This window comes from Amphibalanus amphitrite, unplaced genomic scaffold (genome assembly GCF_019059575.1).
Source record: "Amphibalanus amphitrite isolate SeventyFive unplaced genomic scaffold, NRLGWU_Aamphi_draft 000591F_arrow, whole genome shotgun sequence".
Taxonomy (NCBI): Eukaryota; Metazoa; Arthropoda; class Thecostraca; order Balanomorpha; family Balanidae; genus Amphibalanus; species Amphibalanus amphitrite.
In genome coordinates, this window is record NW_024882085.1 from 396,380 (window position 1) to 413,893 (window position 17,514).

General features: G+C 49.0%; 1 protein-coding gene across 1 annotated transcript; it reads left to right on the forward strand.

The window, feature by feature from the left end:
* Window positions 1–4,724: 4,724 nt before the first annotated feature.
* On the forward strand, window positions 4,725–14,990 carry LOC122394419. The gene is made up of 6 exons (XM_043391288.1): window positions 4,725–4,965; window positions 10,285–10,448; window positions 12,367–12,428; window positions 12,942–13,096; window positions 13,555–13,662; window positions 14,034–14,990. Exons 1-6 carry the CDS (start codon window positions 4,868–4,870, stop codon window positions 14,170–14,172), a joined length of 726 nt encoding a protein of 241 aa, XP_043247223.1. The 5' UTR covers window positions 4,725–4,867; the 3' UTR covers window positions 14,173–14,990.
* The last annotated feature ends 2,524 nt before the right edge of the window (window positions 14,991–17,514 follow it).

Here is a 17,514-nt window from a genome sequence, read left to right on the forward strand (position 1 = left end):
GTCGCAAAATTGAGCTGACCTTAGGTCACCGATATGAAAATTCCGAAATATAAATTTGTACATGCTGATGCCCTTATCAATCGCTGAAAGTTTTAAAGAGATCGGTCACTCGGTGTAGCTACGGCATACACTGAAACATTTTATGAGGTGAGGTCACTTGAAGTGACCTGGTGACCTGATCTTGAATGACCTTGGTCTGAAATTTTTACAACACGTGTAGAATCGATGGATGATGGAGCGCCGCCGTTTTTTAGATATCCGCGAAAAACCGCAGGAAAAACCGCAAGTGTTCAAACACCCCCCCCCCCCCCATCCAGCAGGGCGCCAACACACTTTGACGATTTGCCCCAGTAGTCAAAATTCCTTAGCCGAGGCCCTGGTTCCTTGGTTCTGAGCTTCTGCGGTAAATAAAAAGAGGTCTTTTCTCGACGAGAGCAGTGCGGGATCGCGCTACAATGTTTTTACTCATCACAAAGCGCGCCTCATAAGAGCGTCGTAAAATATCGGCAAATCGTTTTTAAGAAGATGCCTACCTATAGTGTCAAGTTGACGTGTAAGTTGAGCTCCGTATTAGTCATACCCACAAATATCTTTGTTATTTTAACAGTGGAATGTTTTCGCATAAAACGGGCCAAACGGGCGCAATAATTGCAAACAGATTCCATTTTGGGCCACTCGTGTCGTAGTGAAGCATTTTATCCTTTTTTTGTAGGCATAAACTAAAAGGCTTTATATAAGGGGTTTAAAATGCATTGTAAAATATGTTATTAAATGGTGACGCATAAAGTCACTGAAGTGGGGCATCACAAAGGGCTGTCTCCTACAGTGGCGGATCCAGGGGTGGGGGGGCAAAATGGGCATTTGCCCCTCCCAAACGGCATAATTTTAACATTACGCCTATGGACGAGGCATGGAAAGAATCGATAAATTGTTATAGTTTGCCCCCCCCCCCAAAAAAAAAACTCTGAGCTGGATCCGCCTCTGGTCTCCTAAAAGTAAACCACTACAGAAATGTCTGACTCAATACAATCCCGTACCACTGTCGGATACCTAGGTGTAAGCACTCAACGTCAACTCCCATGCTGGTAATGCTTTCATACAGCGTGCAGTGCGAACTGCGAATTCTGCCATGAGAGTCGGCGACGGTGCATCTGCACGGGAGGTAGGCTGTGCCGCAACGCACCGGAGAGTGCGGCACAGCCTACATACAGTGAACGGCCGCCAGATCGCCATGCAAGCATACTTACACGGGCAAAATGAATCGAAATAGATCACTCTTTCGTCTGGCAAAATTTAAATAACCAGTACCACAATAACCAGAATGTGCCGCGTACAAACTTAGAGTTGTGGGAATGCTCCGCTTGCAATAACTTCATGGCGATCACTCACGGCAATAACTGACCGATCGCGCCGAAATTTGACAGGCGGGTAGAGACAGGTTATAGGGTGAATTGCACACGGCACATGGCAATGTCGATCCATCGTCAATCACCTAAAATTGAATACTGGTTTTGCGTTGTGAAAATCAAATGCATCTGATCTGTTGGCAAATGTTTTAATTCGAATTGCTGGGCTTAAAGTGACCATCCCACCTGAACATTAGTTTTGAGTGTTGAGATAGCCAAAATGTGGTCCCTGGCTTGCACTTACTGGTTTGCGCACTCAAAAGACCGAGAAATGCCTCAAATCGAAAATATCTAATTTCAAAGTTGCAGCACTTTGGATTCAGAGGGGCTAATGCATTAGAATGCCCCCTCTGAATGTGTGACGTCAGCGCAGAGCTAACGATTTTAAATCTTTTACTAAAAGTTTGTTAGCACGTGGTGGTATATATGCTGCTTTGCGTGCAACAAGTGCTGCACTTTCGAATAAAGTCGCTATAGGAGCAGCGGAGATCCCAAAAAGTAAACAAAAATAAAAGTCTAATATATCTAGAAAACCGGTGAATATTTTTCGATGAAATTTGATAGATATTCGTTTTCGCTCTTTCTAAACCGAGCGTCATCACTTTCATGCCAATTCATAAATTTTTTGAAAGTGGGAGGGTCCCTTTAATTCGCCAAATGTCGCCAAAGAGGTGGCCGATACGAGTTCTGTTTCGCTTCTTCATTCATATCAGCGGCCAGACAACCGATCGGTATTGTAGGTACCGCTATGACGACCAGGTTCACTTACCGGGAATCACTGAAAATTAGCTCGGGTGCACCACTTACACAGTGTAATTAACAAACATTGATTGTCAGCAAAAGTGCTTGAATGTTCATCAATTGGCTTTATGTAGATGTACGATTTCAGGTCTTATTTAGGAGTAGGTATGTAAGAACGATGAGAAGGGCCGGGGCAAGCTGATAGTTGGGTGTTTTGATCTTTCAGTGCACCCCCATAGGCGTACATAATGTTTAAAATCCTGGCCTCCTACTGTAGCCCCCCCCCCCCTGGGGGTCGTGGATTTCCATGCCCTGCTGGTGGGGGTAGGGGTGTTTGAACATCCCCTTTCTAACTCGGTTCCTGGGCCACGTAGCGACACGCAGTAGGCGGCGCTCGAAAGAGCGTCAAAAATCATGACTAAAATAGGTACCTATTCAGGTCATCTTCAGGTGAGGTCAAAGGTCAGCCGTCAGGTCACCAAAGATCATAGATTAAATTTCGCCGGGTTTGAGAATTTTCAACAAAGCGGCGCACAACTGTGGAACAGATATAGCTACAGCGCCGCGGAAAAGCGCATTACATAGCTCCTTTAACCCTCGCCGGCACAGGGGGGTTGATGCAACCCCCCCTAAGGTTTTTCGCGAATAGCTCGCGTAAAAAGCGGCCGATCGCGACGAAACTTTCAGTACCCTCGCATTGATCAATTTTACACGTTTCCTGAAAATTTCATGACCCTGACCCCAATGACCTTTGACCTGTGACCCCTTTTCCGTGACCATGTTTGGCCGAAATCGCGATTCGGCGTATGTCGGCTCGCATTAGCCGCGCGTTTGCAAGCTTTTCGTGGTTTCAAACGTTCAAACATGTGATTTGATGTTGCTCCCATACATTAGGGTGGGTGTCAAGGTCACCTGAAGGTCAGGTCAGGTCACTGACCTTTGGTGACCTCGGGTGACCTCGGTTCACTTTTTCGAGTTTTACATGTTTCTAGGCTAGTTTTTGGAGCTGAAATCGAATTTAGCAACCATTTGAACATTTACGAAGTAGTTTTGGTGCCTTCGTAACTTGTTACGAAGCTGCCAGAGGCGGTTGAAACGTATTACGAATACCCGTCACAACCCCTACCGGTTGACCTGACCTGACCTGACCCGACCTGGTCTAAATGCTTAAAAACATCATCTCTGATCAAAACACACGATATTCGTGATCAGCACCCCGGAAAACCACATAGCAGCCACACTTTACGACTTTCTAACAGGTCCCGATTTTCCCGGTCTTCGGGTCATTGACCTGACCTGGAAGGTCACCCGATGACCTAGGACCTTAAAATTGGGTGTTATCGGCTTTCTCTCGTGACGGGGAACACGCTCGTTTTTTTCGGCGAAGCTCTAGCTCGATCAGGGGCCAAACGCGAGGGGGGGGGGGGGTCGTACCAACCCTTGTGCCGTCGAAGGAGGCAAAATGGCCTGTGCCGGCGAGGGTTAACGCTTTTTCTGAATATTTTCTGAGATGTGGGTAACGTTTAGCTTCCAGAGGGTAAAAACTGTCAAAACGGACCTTCTCGTATAAAACGTTTTTTTTTTCTGCAATAGCTTATGCCTCAAAACTCATACGATATTTATTTTTCCGGCATCGTGTTCCTCTCGTTAAAGACGTGACGAATGAATTACAATTCATTCGTTCGTGTACACATTTTATACAGGCTGTTGCTGTTATCAACTGCTGTAAGTTTCAAAGCAATCGATGTAGCTCGGTGTAGCAATATTTCAAAGCATCATGTGATACCGAAAGGGGCAAGGCTCTTTCGGTGTTCGGATTGCCTGAAACGGATAGCGGGTATCTCACAAAGCTGACATGCCACTTTGCTGATGACGTATAATAAATATGTCTTGACGAAACTCTTGATAATTCCGACATAGTAAAAGCAGATCATTTGCCCTTATAGCCTCCCCTCCATGAGTGAAAGCGCCCTCCACGGAGCACGCGGAGCCCACCAGTGCATAACGCCGCGGCTGTGCTGTCACCGTCTCGACCCTGTCCCAGGTCACTCAATCTCCGGCAGCGGCCGGCGTACTGTTGTCACCATGGCACCAGCCTCACTCGCAGAGCTCATTTCACTCACTAATCCATAGTGACATGCACATTGACTTTCATGCTCCTAGTTACGGGGCTCTCATAGCATTCTCGGAGTGTGGGGGCGTATAGGAGCCCCTTTAGCATATGTAAGTACACATCCAATAAGCTCACTGTATTGCCGTCACCTTGGGTGAGCGAGGGCCGCTGATCCGTCCTCGGCTCCCATAATGTTTACCAAACAGCTGGGCGGCGCGGACCGACACCGGTCGACCACCGGCGCGGCGCCGACACCCCCGGCCGCTGATCACCCATCAGCAATCACTCGGCGGGCGCCGGGGCGGACGGCGCCGCTGCTAATTGGCGCCGCTGCTCGGGCGGGCGGCACACGCCACTGACGGATGGCCGGCCGGCAGGGGAGAGCCGGTCCCGTGACCGCCGCCGGGCCGCGCTGACCCGCTTCGGCGGCGGTAGCGCGTCCCCTCTCGGCGCACAGGGCCGTCAGTCGCCGCCGCCGTCTCCGCCTCGTCACACCCGACTCGGTCCGCAGCTCCAGCCAGCCGCATCACTCGGTGTCAGCGCAGTCGGCCTCGACAGACCCCGGCGGTGGACTCTCGTCTGAACCCCGTCCCTGCCAGTGGCCAGCATGTCCATCGCGTGGTTACCAGCGCGGGGAGCGGCGCTGCTGCTCGTGGCCGTCTGTGTCACCCTGCACGCCACCAGTGCCATGGAAAAGGACTTTTGGTGAGTGAAACTGCGCTCTGGCGGCTATCGGGGGAAAATATTGTAGTCTTCTGGTGAGTGTATAAGCGTGCCCTGGCATTTGGATCATCAAAACAATTAAAGTAAAGGCTAGTAAACAGCTAGTTGGGTAAGTAAGCTGGTGAGACCCACTATTTGTCTTAAAAATACTAACGAGGCAGCAGGTAATCAGAGCAATCTTGTGTAATTTAGAAAACTATTTTAGTTGTCATTAGACCACAACGTCTTTACTCTTATTAATTTTTCTTAACTCCAAGTACATACCTAGCCAAACACTAACAGCCTTGAAGTACCTACAACTCATACTAATAAACAATAACCTCTTCCACGACGGAACATCGGGCACCAACCTACTTGATCCGCTTATCCGTTACGCATCTGATAAATTTTAGTAGTTGTTTTCAGGAAGGGTTTCGAATGAGCCCTTCGAATAAAATGTCAATTGCTTTGCTTCTTTGCTTTCAAACCAATCCAATAACAGGTGCGGAATATTCCACCGCGAAAAATGCTATTAGGTACTGAAGGGGTATTGTCATTGCGAAAATGAGAACGCACTCCACCGTATCCGCACGAATACATCTTAACCGACGCTAGAACCGATTAAGATTCGTTCACACACACGTTACGAGTGCGAGTGCCGATAACCGGTATCGGAGGAGCGTAACACGGCAGCCTTGCAAAGCGATTGTCCGCGCCTTGATCGTACGGAAATGTAATCACTTGATCCCCTCAATGAACTTGTGCTCACCTGTGCAGACTGGGCAGAATGATCGAGTCGAGTAAAACAGCAGGAAACGTGCCCAAGGAAGCGCAATTCATTTATTTTTGGTCCAGGAAATGTCCGATCATTTTCTTGAATTTATAGGACAAGCGGTTTTAGTCGTTCCTAACCCAACCTTTCCTAAGAGAAGATGTGTTTCCGAGTCACCTGAGTCTGACGCCTATACTGCCAAACTGACCGGAGCTTAGAGCCAGATCGTGACTCAGAGTCAATCTTCTCAGGCCATTTTCGACTGGAGCCTGAATGTCAGTGATCTATTCAGCTTTTGTCATTCAGTGATGTTCCTGTTTCTTGAATGTGGCGTAAATTGTCACCTTCAAACGGCCCGACTTTTTCGGCACTGGCTGACATATCGGCGAATTGCGACTTCATTGTCCCAGAGGTGAACGTAATTCTTCGAGGTGTCAGAGAGGCCGCGGCAATGGGCAGCTTTCCCCCATTCAAAGAGGGGAAGAGGGACCGGTGCGCCTGAACCGACCGCACCGGCGGCGCTGATTACCAAACGGACGCCAAAACCGGACCGTGATACATGGGACGGGACCGTTGCGGATTTCGCAAGAGGGCGAGTCCATCCCCATTCCGGACACTTCCCAGAAAAGCCTTCTACTTTCCTTTTCAAACATCCAAAGCACTTTGTTTTAGTGGCACCAATAAATAAGGTGCATACACAAAAAAGTCTCACTTTCTGATGAAATAGTTCATATAGTAAAGGACAGTTGTTTGCGGATATGTTCAACACAAGCACACCGATGTTCATATCCGATGCGGGCTCATCGGAACCCGTATATCGGTGGGCGAACTTGGCCGTCTACACAACCTCCTCTCGCGCAGCATGCTGCCTCGCTGCCGCAGCTCTGACATCCACCGTCCGGACCAGACAATGACATCGTGCGCGTAACAAGTCGGACACTTGTCCTACACGGCCCACTTTCCATTTACTGTCGCACAGACGCGATCGTAGTAGTCCGAGCGCGTGGCATAGTACGGTCCAGCTCAGCTTCTGCAAGGCGATTCAGTTCCGAGCGTGTGGAGCCGTATGACGTCATTGGGTAATCTCTGCAGTGTTGAGGGAGGTCAGGGAACATCTACATTGCACATTAAATCCGCGAAGACGTCGCGCCCGGAACTGACTCGTAAAGTACCGGCATTTATTGAGGTATGGCAATGGCACTGCCTACCAGCGACCAATATAGTCATTTCGTAGGTTTGACAAAATTTCGAATCGTTATGTTCTGAAATAGGTGCTTATAATGCAAACCACGATTCTGGAGCACCGATTGTCATTCACGGATTCATTGCGATTCCAGACAAGTTTCTACGCATAACCCTTGACCGAAACGGGCATTCTGCCGTCCTCATTGGGAAAAATTAAACCTCGGTTGACCTCGGATGATCTTGACACACGATGGGCCGTTTGTGATATAGCAATGGCTTTGCTATCTAATGTGTATGTATTTGACATCCGTTTTGTTCTAAACAATGATAACAATATTTTGAATAACTAAAGTGCAGATATTTAAAGAAGAAAGAAATTTTATTTCATTATAAAATTTAAATATTTAAATATTCAATTAAAATATTTAATTGAATCTGTGGAAGCTCCTAACCAAACCCCGACCTTGCATGATTGACCTCTAAACAGCCTTATATTTAATTGCGAGGGCCGGTTGTTCGTATGGACGTATGGATACCACTGACGTATGGATAAACTTTCTTTTGGTGGAAGATTGCTCGTAGTATATTCTTGACGAACTGTAGCGACTGCGACACCCAGGTTTTATTACGGATACGATACACACATACCAGCGCATCGTTGCCATGTGTGCCCACCGATGTGGACCAATTTCTCAGCAAAGGGCGCAAGCGCAGACGCATATCCAAATCATCGCGAATAGTCACGCCTGCACCAAGTGCACACATTTGGTTGCTAAGGGAGGACCGCGTCCCCTCCTCGCCGCGGCCAGCTGCAATGCCCGGGGCGGGGCCCCCGCCACGTCTGTCTACCCTCCGCCGCTCTGACGGACGCAGAACGTCAGCGGCTGCTCACCACTCTGACAGAACACGACCGGGGGCCTGGACTCACTTTCTACGGCGCTCGGAATCCGCTGCCATTGGATCGTTAATTCCTTTTCTCCTTTCACTCTTCATGCTAACGCTAAACACAGCATTGAGGCGGGTTCACTGTTAGGTATATTGCTCTACTGTAAAGTAGCGCGACCCTGCCACTCGGAAGCATTTCTGCAACGGCAGCTCCGTACGAGCCAATATCATTCGTAAGATGATTGACTGTCTTTTAAGTGTGTTTGCATGTATTTGGGTGATTTTAATGAAGTAGTTAGTTTTGAGAGCAGTACACTTTTCAAGAATGCACAGTGGCCCTTTTTCAGAATTAGCACGCATAAATTCAAAATATTTTTTCTCTTCTTTTGAGTAAAAAGTAGTCTAATCGTGTGCAAAACATTCCAAACTATCCGATGGTGCCATTTTTACCTCCTAAAAAAATAATTAACTTTGGTAAAACTGACCGCAAAATCGAAGTTTGTCGAGAGCCGCGCAGACACCACTGGCGGACCCTAAAAAGTAGGGTGAGATGAACATCAATTTGTAAGGCTTTCGGTGAGAAAATGTTAAAAATTAGTGGCATGGCTGTGAAGCTGAGTTTACGTAGAAGCCCTAGAAACCACAATTTTCATTGTATAAACTTCAATAGACCACTTTTGCCGAATATTGTGGACACAATAACAGGACAATTATTAACTGGAGATGGCGGCATACAATTGAAGCTTTATGTTAAGTAGCACACTCTGGAACATGTCGTATTATACATCGTTCAAATCGCCGATCTCTTCTGACCATGTCTACCAAAGGGCATCGCGCCATTTTGCGCCATTTTGCTTCTACGGTGGATAATGTGAGCCAGTTCAGTCCGCGAGCGGCTGTGGCTCCTGTTCGATACGACTAAGCTCATTGACCTGGCTCGAAGCTGGTGTCACCTGGTGTGCGCCTAAATGTGGCTTGACTTTTGCCATAAGATGTGCTAATTGAAATTATACTAACGGTGGCTGGCAACAGCTGTAGCTGCGGTCACGTGACGCCCTGGGGCGTCCTGGCGGTCAGTGCAGCGCGGTCGGCTGGCGGGCTCGCCACACTTGCGTTCGGAGCGGCCTGGCCGGCGGGCGAGCCGTGCGAACGTGCGCCAAATCTTGGCCCGAGCGGCCTGTCGCTGTTGGGCCGAATCTCCTTGGGCAGTTCGTTTCTTTTCTTCTCTTTGCATTGGCAGGGAATACGTCCTTGATCACGTGGTGATGTCTTGCACCACTTTCAGGTATTGTGGGAATTAATGCGTGCTAATTCTGAAAAAGGGCCACTGTGGAATGGCGTGTTGCTCGCCCTCTGTCCTCCGTATCGCACGATCAGACAATGCGGATAGACGGCAAACATTTTACATTCGGCGTTTGTAAGGTGCCCCCATAGCCGGATGACCCGGCTGTTGGCCGATTTCATTTCACATGAAAAGTGATCGATTCACTGACATTTATACAGAATGCCCTATTGCATTTTAGAAAGCGGTAACGTCTGCAATACAGTATGCACACCAGTCTTTAAAAGATTAAACATGAAAGTGCAAAATGCATACGTCAATCTAAATACAAAGAACTGCTGAGGCCCCCATTCTTCCTGCCCAGTCCTCAACGGCCTTCTGGGTCAGGAGTCAGCTCAGTCGTCCCTTGAACCCTGACGTGAATGTGAAATCCAAATATTCGGTGAATATCATGGTCGGAGGGGCATGCTCACTCAGACCGTGCATGCATGCTCGCTGCCGACATTCCTCCTTTATCTGCGCTGTTTCAAGGAGCGGCACCCTCATATGCTAATTGAGGCGGACATCTGCACCTACTCGTAATCAAATTCATACGACAGGCTATTCAATGAGGTGCGATTGTAATTCGGTTGTAAATTGCAGCGTGAAATGTGATGCATTGACCCGCTTCAATGGTTGAGGTGTATAATGTCCCCGTCCTAGGGCACTACGCCTCGTCCTGCTCCCCTAGCAACAGGCTCGGTAGAACCATGGGGCAGCGAGCCGATACCTAGCTATAATAGTAATGCTCTGGGATGTCACATTTTCTTTGCTATATAGGATGCCCAGCTGTTTCCCACCTAGTAATAACGCAGGAGCCGTGGCGACAACAGACACCGGTTCAAGAGGATATGGTATCCCACTGGGATACTATATCCTCTGGGATAATCCCATAATCCTCTGAGATAATCCCAGTCTAGTATATATTCTAACTGTCCTGATGATCGTAGTTATCCTGTCAGATGTGGCATTTATCTCGCGTCGAAGCGCAACTTTCCTCCTAATTGTCCGGCGCCTAATGAAGTAACCTGAAGTCTGAACAGTGAACAGTAAACAGTCAGGTCTATGACTTATACAAAAAATCACACCGCCGTATCCCCTCTGCGATGCTCAGCCTGCCGTGGCGTGTGTCTGACCGTCCCGTGTCTGCCGTCCTCAGGAAGCCGGAGCCGCTCTACCGACCGGTGCGTGCTGCCGAGAACATTACGCGCGCGGCCCGCCAGCGGCGTAACGCTGACCTGGCGCTGGCTATCCCTGACGGCGCCGTCATCGGCATCCTGCCCAAATTCGGCTGGCTTCTCTACGAGGGACACAGCCACGAAGGTGAGAGACACAATGTCAGCGCGGCGACGGTGATTTATGGCGCAAAACTTGCCAACCAACATTGGTTTCTCTAAGTTCTCGGGCATTTCACATGGGCATTGGGCTGGGCATGCCCTCTGAAGCCGCTTGGATGTCTCAGTGGCCCAAGTTTGGTTTATATCCTGGTTCCCACATAGAGAGAATAGCGCGTTGTGGCTCATTAAAACGAGAGCCGGTCGCGGCGCGATCTTATCTCGCCACCTGCCGCCGGGACTGGGACACGGACCACGCCGGACGCTGCTCCCGTGTCGCCGCACCGGGAGGGGCTGAAGACGGACCACACTGCTGCAGTGGCGGGTATCAGCGGCTGGTGGGGGCAAGTAGTAAACACCAGCAGACAGCAATCCGCGGGCCGGGGTACCGCGCCGGACGCCGGAGCGCCGAGGGGTCTCATTTTCGGCCGAACTGGACGGAGTCGGGCATTCCTGGCGGGACTGTGGCCATCGGTCCGAGTCTGATAATTGTGTCCGAGTGCCACAGCCAGAGACAAACGAGAAGCAGGTTTTATGGCGGAGAAATGAGCGCAGGGAACTGGGGCACGGTCCAAGATGCTGATGATATTGACGTTTTCGAAATTGTTCCGATTTGATATGATAAGCTTTCATAAGAAGTATTGATCTCGGAACGTTGTTTCACCAAATGCAGATTGATTATCTCCGTGTAGTTGTACAGGGTGACACAAAAAAACGGTCATCACCAAATTTCGAATAACTTCGGAAGTTTTATTCCGATCATCACCAAACTTCGGCCACTTAAGGTCACACCTATGTAGCATACATCCACCAAGTTTCAAGTCCTCACTACGAACACTTTTAGTACAGTGTGTGTTTTACTGACGCTCCACAATGTGCTCCAGGTGAGCGCCACGGCGCTGCAGGGCGTAGGCACACTTGCATCCGGCGGGCAAAGTTGTCGATAACCCGATGGCTGTGCACTTTACAGAGTGCAATGGCCTCTGGAGACAGTGCTCAGGGGGTGTGCTACCCCTGAAACGTTATTCTTATCGGGTTATCGGCAACTTTGCCCGCCGGATGCAGGTGTGCCTACGCCCTGCAGCGCCGGGGCGCTCACCTGGAGCACATTGTGGAGCGTCCGTAAAACACACGATGTACTAAAAGTATTCGTAGTGAAGACTTGAAACTTGGTGGATGTCTGCTACATAGGTGTGACCTAAAGTGGCCGAAGTTTGGTGATGATCTGAATAAAACTTCCGAAGTTATTCGAATTTTGGTGATGACCGCTTTTTTTGTGTCACCCTGTATCATCACAAGTGTTATTAGAGAAGTGAAAAGTTTACAGCTCACCCTTTCCACGGGCACAAAAAGTGATGGAAAAGTGAACGATGGTAGTATTTACCTAGAAAATTATATTATCTTGGGGAGCCAATTCTTAGCCTGATACTAAGCAGCCCGTCTGTCCCGAAAACGGATCTAATTTCTCTTCTTTCAAAAACGAATATTAATCGGAATGGATTAATTAATTCTTTTTCGAGGGGCACCGGTAGTATCGCATTGGAGGCACGGCAAACCTCTCATTACCAGTTACTACCAGCACCACATTCCTTTCCTTTGTAAAGCATACCACTCTCTGTAGGACAGCCGAGCTGTTCGCGGTCCGTTCGTACATTCGTCTCCCGCCTCACGGTCTGGCGTGCCTGCACGTCTGCCGAGACAGCTCACTTGACTCGGCCATCAAACCACGCCCCGGCCCGTGTCTGTCTGTGACCTCTGACCCGGCTCGCGTCTGTCTGTGACCTCTGACCCTGCCCGTGTCTGTCTGTGACCTATGACCCGTGTCCGTCTCGGACCTCTGACCTGTCCCTCCCCGGCCCGTGTCTTTCTGTGACCTCTGACCCGGCGCGCTCCTCTGTCGCTTCCAGAGCTGGACTTCCGCCTGGAGACAGAGTTTTTGTACCGTTTCCCGCGCTCCAGGGCGTCCAAGGTGAGTGCATCACGTGCCTCGGACACGATCAGCTGACTGGGCTGAGACGAGGCCACTAAACGGTGTCCGGGGCCGCCGCTCAAGGCTGGGCAGGACTTTCACTTGTCTCACGGGTTACACGGGATGGTCAGCTGCGCTTTGTTTGTATTGGACATTCAATGTCTGCGTTGCATATGTTGTTACGAATTGATTCGGGAAGGTATCCATGACCATTCAATGTCTGCGTTGCATATGTTGTTACGAATTGATTCGGGAAGGTATCAATGACCATCCTATGAGTCAGCAGTAGGACAAGATTCTCTCTTTGTAATTCAGCTTGTTTTTATCAATATCGAAATATAACTCTGTCTCCATTAGCAATAGCGATCTTTAATTGTCATGAAAAAAAATAAGACAGGCGAGAAGTTAATCGGACATCCATTGAGGCGAGCTGGGAGCCGTCGTGGTCGGGTGTCCACCCCGAGTCTCGGACCGTGTGCTGAACACTCCCCCTGACCCCTCCCCCCTCGTCAGGTGGGTCTGGAGCGTGCCGACTACTTTGGCGAGGAGACGGGCAACTACTGGGAGTCTCCCCACATCCTGCAGCGCAAACGGCGCGAGGTGCGCGACAACCGTATCATCCGCGACAAAAAGATGATCTACAAGGGCATGATGAACATGTTCCGCAGGTGCGTATTGGGATGTAATGTAAGGGATTGCATTGCTCGAAGCCCAGCCAAATAGCCTGGGCGATGGGTGGTCAATTCAAATTGAGTCACAGGCAGGACTCGATAAGTCATGCATCTTATAAGACTCTGTAAGCCTTGGCAGATGCAGTGACATTATTGTAGTGATGATGTATGAACTGATCGCTCATTACCCGTCAGTTGGTCTTGTTTTGCCCCTTTTCATACTGCGGCCCGAAGGTTTGGACTTTGAATTGTGAAAAACGCCCGCCCGCCGCAAAACGCAAACACCGCAAAACGCGCAAAACGCACGCCCGAAACGCCAACGCAAACGTGGCAAAAAAACAATAAACATATATTAGCTGCACCTTTTTCAAGCAGTTGCAGGCTGCTGTTTGGTTGTTTCGTGTTTCGCCCAGTTCCCGACGATACCGATGTCTAGGCGTGCTGTTCCATTGCAGGTTTGGTATGGACGGCAAGCTGTGTCTGATGAAGACGGTGTGCGAAATCTCGTCGTCGCCGCTGCTGTTCGATGGCCTAGTGGGGGAGCTGCTCAACATCGCACTCATGTGAGTGACCGCCCGGGCCGGGATGGCGCCTCACAGGCAGCGCTATACACCGGCCACGGGTGCTGTCATTGAACCAGTCGGCATTCTGTGCTAAGCATTATAGCCTCATATGCTTTATGAAAAACCCAAACTGATTTTTATTTTCATAATTATTAATTAGACCGCTTAGTTGTCATTTTATTTCATTATTCCGAAGCATATTTATTATCGTTTCCTTCTGTTGAAAACAATTGTTCCATCACATATGCAATGCGACAATGCATAGACAGAGGTCCCGACCGCTTGTTTTCGGTCCGGGCTGCTATGCTCCACTGACCTCATCACACCAGTGTCCAACGCCACCAGTGACGCCACCACCTCTGTCCCCGCAGCCCGAGTCACAAGCTGGGCTCCGGCCCCGGCCTGGACGACTACAGGGACGCGGAGAAGCTGGGCGCCGAGGGCGGCGACTGCGCGGCCGCCTACTCCGAGTGTCCAGTGTCGCTGTTCCGCAGCCGGAAAATCGCGTAACGTCGCACCGTAACGCGTCACGGCGCCGGTACAAAGTGTTGTTACGGTGTCACGGTTGTTACGGTTGTTACCGTGTGACGGGCTAACCTGTACGACACAGAGACGCCAAGTTGTTACGATGCTTTGCTCAGCTAGTTGTTAAAACTAATTGTTACGATGTTTTGTTGCTAGTAAATAGGTGTGCGCTGTTGTTCGCATTCCGTTTAACGGGAATGAGTATGTTATGAGAGTCGTCCAGCATACATATGTCGTGGCTATTTATTTCTTTCGCTTGCTCTTTGTGACCAGACTTATTCGGAGGCATCTGGGGCCCACGGACGTCTCGACATTCCAGTGCGTTGTCAAGTCGTATTGATTGCGTCGCGTTTAATGACTACCCGGAGTTGTTTGTTTATGGTGCGTTCGGTTCAAAGTGAGCCGCCTCACCCATGCGTGACGCGTTGAGCCATCCATTTACGGTCACGTAAGAATGGCCAGTCTATCCGGGCCTGCTATTCTTGTGACTGTCAGGACGTCTCTCGGGGAGGGGCGGCACTTTCCCTCTGCCTTCCAGGGACCGTCCTCAGCAAAACGGATCTCTGAAAAGCAACAACGTCGTGGCCTCCGATGCAATCCAAAAAAGTCTGTTAACTGTACCGATTTTGGGACATTTCTCGATAAACTTTAAAGTGCCAAGCACAATGTAAAAAAAAAAAAACACGAGTGTGGTGACCTCACCCAGCGCCATCTTTGGGCTGACACAGTGTTACTGATGTTAAATGTCATCATGTTGTTAATGTTATCATATGTCATCAATAACAATACATATGAATACAATTTCGGATGTGTTGTTTGCCTTCCATACATCAGTCACGCTTCCATTAACCCTCGCCTGCCGAGGGGGGGGGCGGGTGCCGCCCCCCCCATAGGGTTTTTTCGCGATAGCTCCGAACACGCTGGCGATAGAGAGCTGAAACTTGGCATACCTGACCTTTGATCCAAGCCGGATCTTTTGACACCAACCGCATTTTTGGGTCAGGTCAGGTCACTGACCTATGACGTCATAAGTGAACCTCTGCACGGTCTTCAGATGTCGCAACTTCGCAACGCCCTCACTGCCAGAGGAGATGTCACAGGGAAATGAAACTTGCAGGATCTAGTATCCATTATGAGTCCCACAACTTGTATATCTCGGATTTTTCCTAAAGGTCATATGAGGTCAGGTCATTTTCGTTACCTCACCATTATAAGTCAATGGGGAAAAATTCAAACTGCTATTCTGGCGCCGGGAACGATCTCCAACTATCTCAAGCACACAGAATCGTGATTTGATGCACTCCTTGCAAGGTTAGATGCGTCACTTTTGCAATGTTGACCTTGCGTGACGTCATTTATGACGTCATCAAGGTCATATTAGTTTTTCGTCAATAACTCTTGATCAAATTGAGCTAGCGAGTCGGGAAAGCCACCAATGGACTCAGGAAGACCTGCCGAATCGAATGATATGCGACATGACCTCTTTCGACCAACTTCGTGACCTGGGGGTGCTGACCTGACCTTGACCTGAGGTCAACACCCCAAGTTGACCTGACCCAGACGAAAAGTATATCATTCGACGCGCCTGAGCGAGACGAACACGATGCTGCCAAAATCGGCGCTCTGCGGCCGTTTTTTGCGAAGTTATTCACCAAAAACTGAACCGTACCTTGGGGCACTTGACCTGACCTCAGAGGTCACCGGTTGACCTATGTAGGACCTTAAAATCGGGTACCAATCTCTGCGTCTCGTAACGGCGCACACGCTCGTTTTTTCCGCGACGCGCTAGCTCCACCAGGGGCGAAACGGCGAGGGGGGGGGGTCGTACCCGCCCCCCCCCCCCCTCGGCCGGCGCGTATGTAGAAAACCAATAGGTCCGGCGAGGGTTAACCCGCGCCCCACTGGGGGGGGGGGCTATTTATAGCCCCCCCTCCCGTTTTTCTGCAATAACTTCCAAACCACTTGACGTATCGACGCCAAACTTTCAGTACCTTCGGCTGCATCAATTTGACACCTTGTGTCAAACTTTGAACTTCGTACCTACCATAGGTCGGCTGAAAATGACGTCAGAGTGACGTCATGTTCGGCCGATTTCGACGCAAAACATTGAACCACGGCAATCGCTCCCAAGAGCTCAGTTTTTAAGCTAGATCCAATTTCTTTGCATGAGAGGACTCAAAATAGACTGTGCTATCAAACTGCCATCTCGGATTTTCAAAATGTTGAAAATTTCGAAAATTTTATATAATAAAATTCAAAATTTATATTCTTACATTCTTTTTCATTTTTTTTTGACTTTTCGAAAAAAAACGGAATATATGTGATAGAACGCATTATTATGACTAACTCTAGCAAGTTTTAGCTAAATATCTTCAGAAATGGCCAAGTTATACGCATTATTGCAAAAAATTAACAATTATTAATTTTTCAAATCAATTTTTTCAGCACCAATTTGACATCGTACGCCAATATAAATAGCACCATCGTGTTCCTGAGCTCAAACTGCATCCAATAGACACCTTTTTTGTTGAAAAATTATAACTTCAAAATTTGACCTTTTTGACCTGAAAGTGACCTGACCTAAGCTAAATTTGACTCAAAATGACCTAGAATGACACAGACGACATCAAATTCGAAATGTTTGGCCTAAATGGACCATAAAACATGTGTCACGTGACCGACGGATGATATAATATTTTCGTGACCTGTGATGACCTGACCTTGACCTGAAAATCGAAGTACAAGTTTGGTACCCTCAGAGTATCTAGAGCATCTGTTCACGAGTGTGTGAACCAAAAATGAGCCTGATCTGACTTGTAAGACGGCGGCCAGAGCCCAAAACGTGAAGAAGCCAAAATGCTAGTAGTTTTTACTTTGACCTGACCTGTGACGTCATCGGTGACCTCGAGGTCAATGAAATTAGGTTTCGCTCGACAGTTTTACCGGGGCTATCAGACGCCGGTGGGGCGCGGGTTAACCCGCGCCCCACTGGGGTCTGTGTATAACACGCCCTACTGGGGGGGGGGGGGCTATTCATAGCCCCCCCTCCTAACTCCGAAACTACTGGGCCGATCGTCAAAATTCAAACGGCGTCTGATAGCCCCGGAAAAACTGTCGAGCGAAACCTAATTTCATTGACCTCGAGGTCACCGATGACGTCACAGGTCAGGTCAAAGTAAAAATTATTAGCACTTTGGCTTGTTCACATTTTGGGCTCTGGCCGCCGTCTTACAAGTCAGATCAGGCTCATTTTTGGTTTCCACACTCGTGAACAGATGCTCTAGATACCTTGAGGGTACCAAACTTGTACTTTGATTTTCAGGTCAG

What these genes read in the sequence shown, in the direction of transcription:
- LOC122394419 (XM_043391288.1), top strand. Translation starts at nt 4,868, where the DNA reads ATGTCCATCGCGTGGTTACCAGCGCGGGGAGCGGCGCTGCTGCTCGTG. An exon ending in GCCATGGAAAAGGACTTTTG is followed by an intron (nt 4,966 to 10,284) that starts GTGAGTGAAACT and finishes TGCCGTCCTCAG; the next exon opens with GAAGCCGGAGCCGCTCTACC. An exon ending in CTGCTCAACATCGCACTCAT is followed by an intron (nt 13,663 to 14,033) that starts GTGAGTGACCGC and finishes CTGTCCCCGCAG; the next exon opens with CCCGAGTCACAAGCTGGGCT.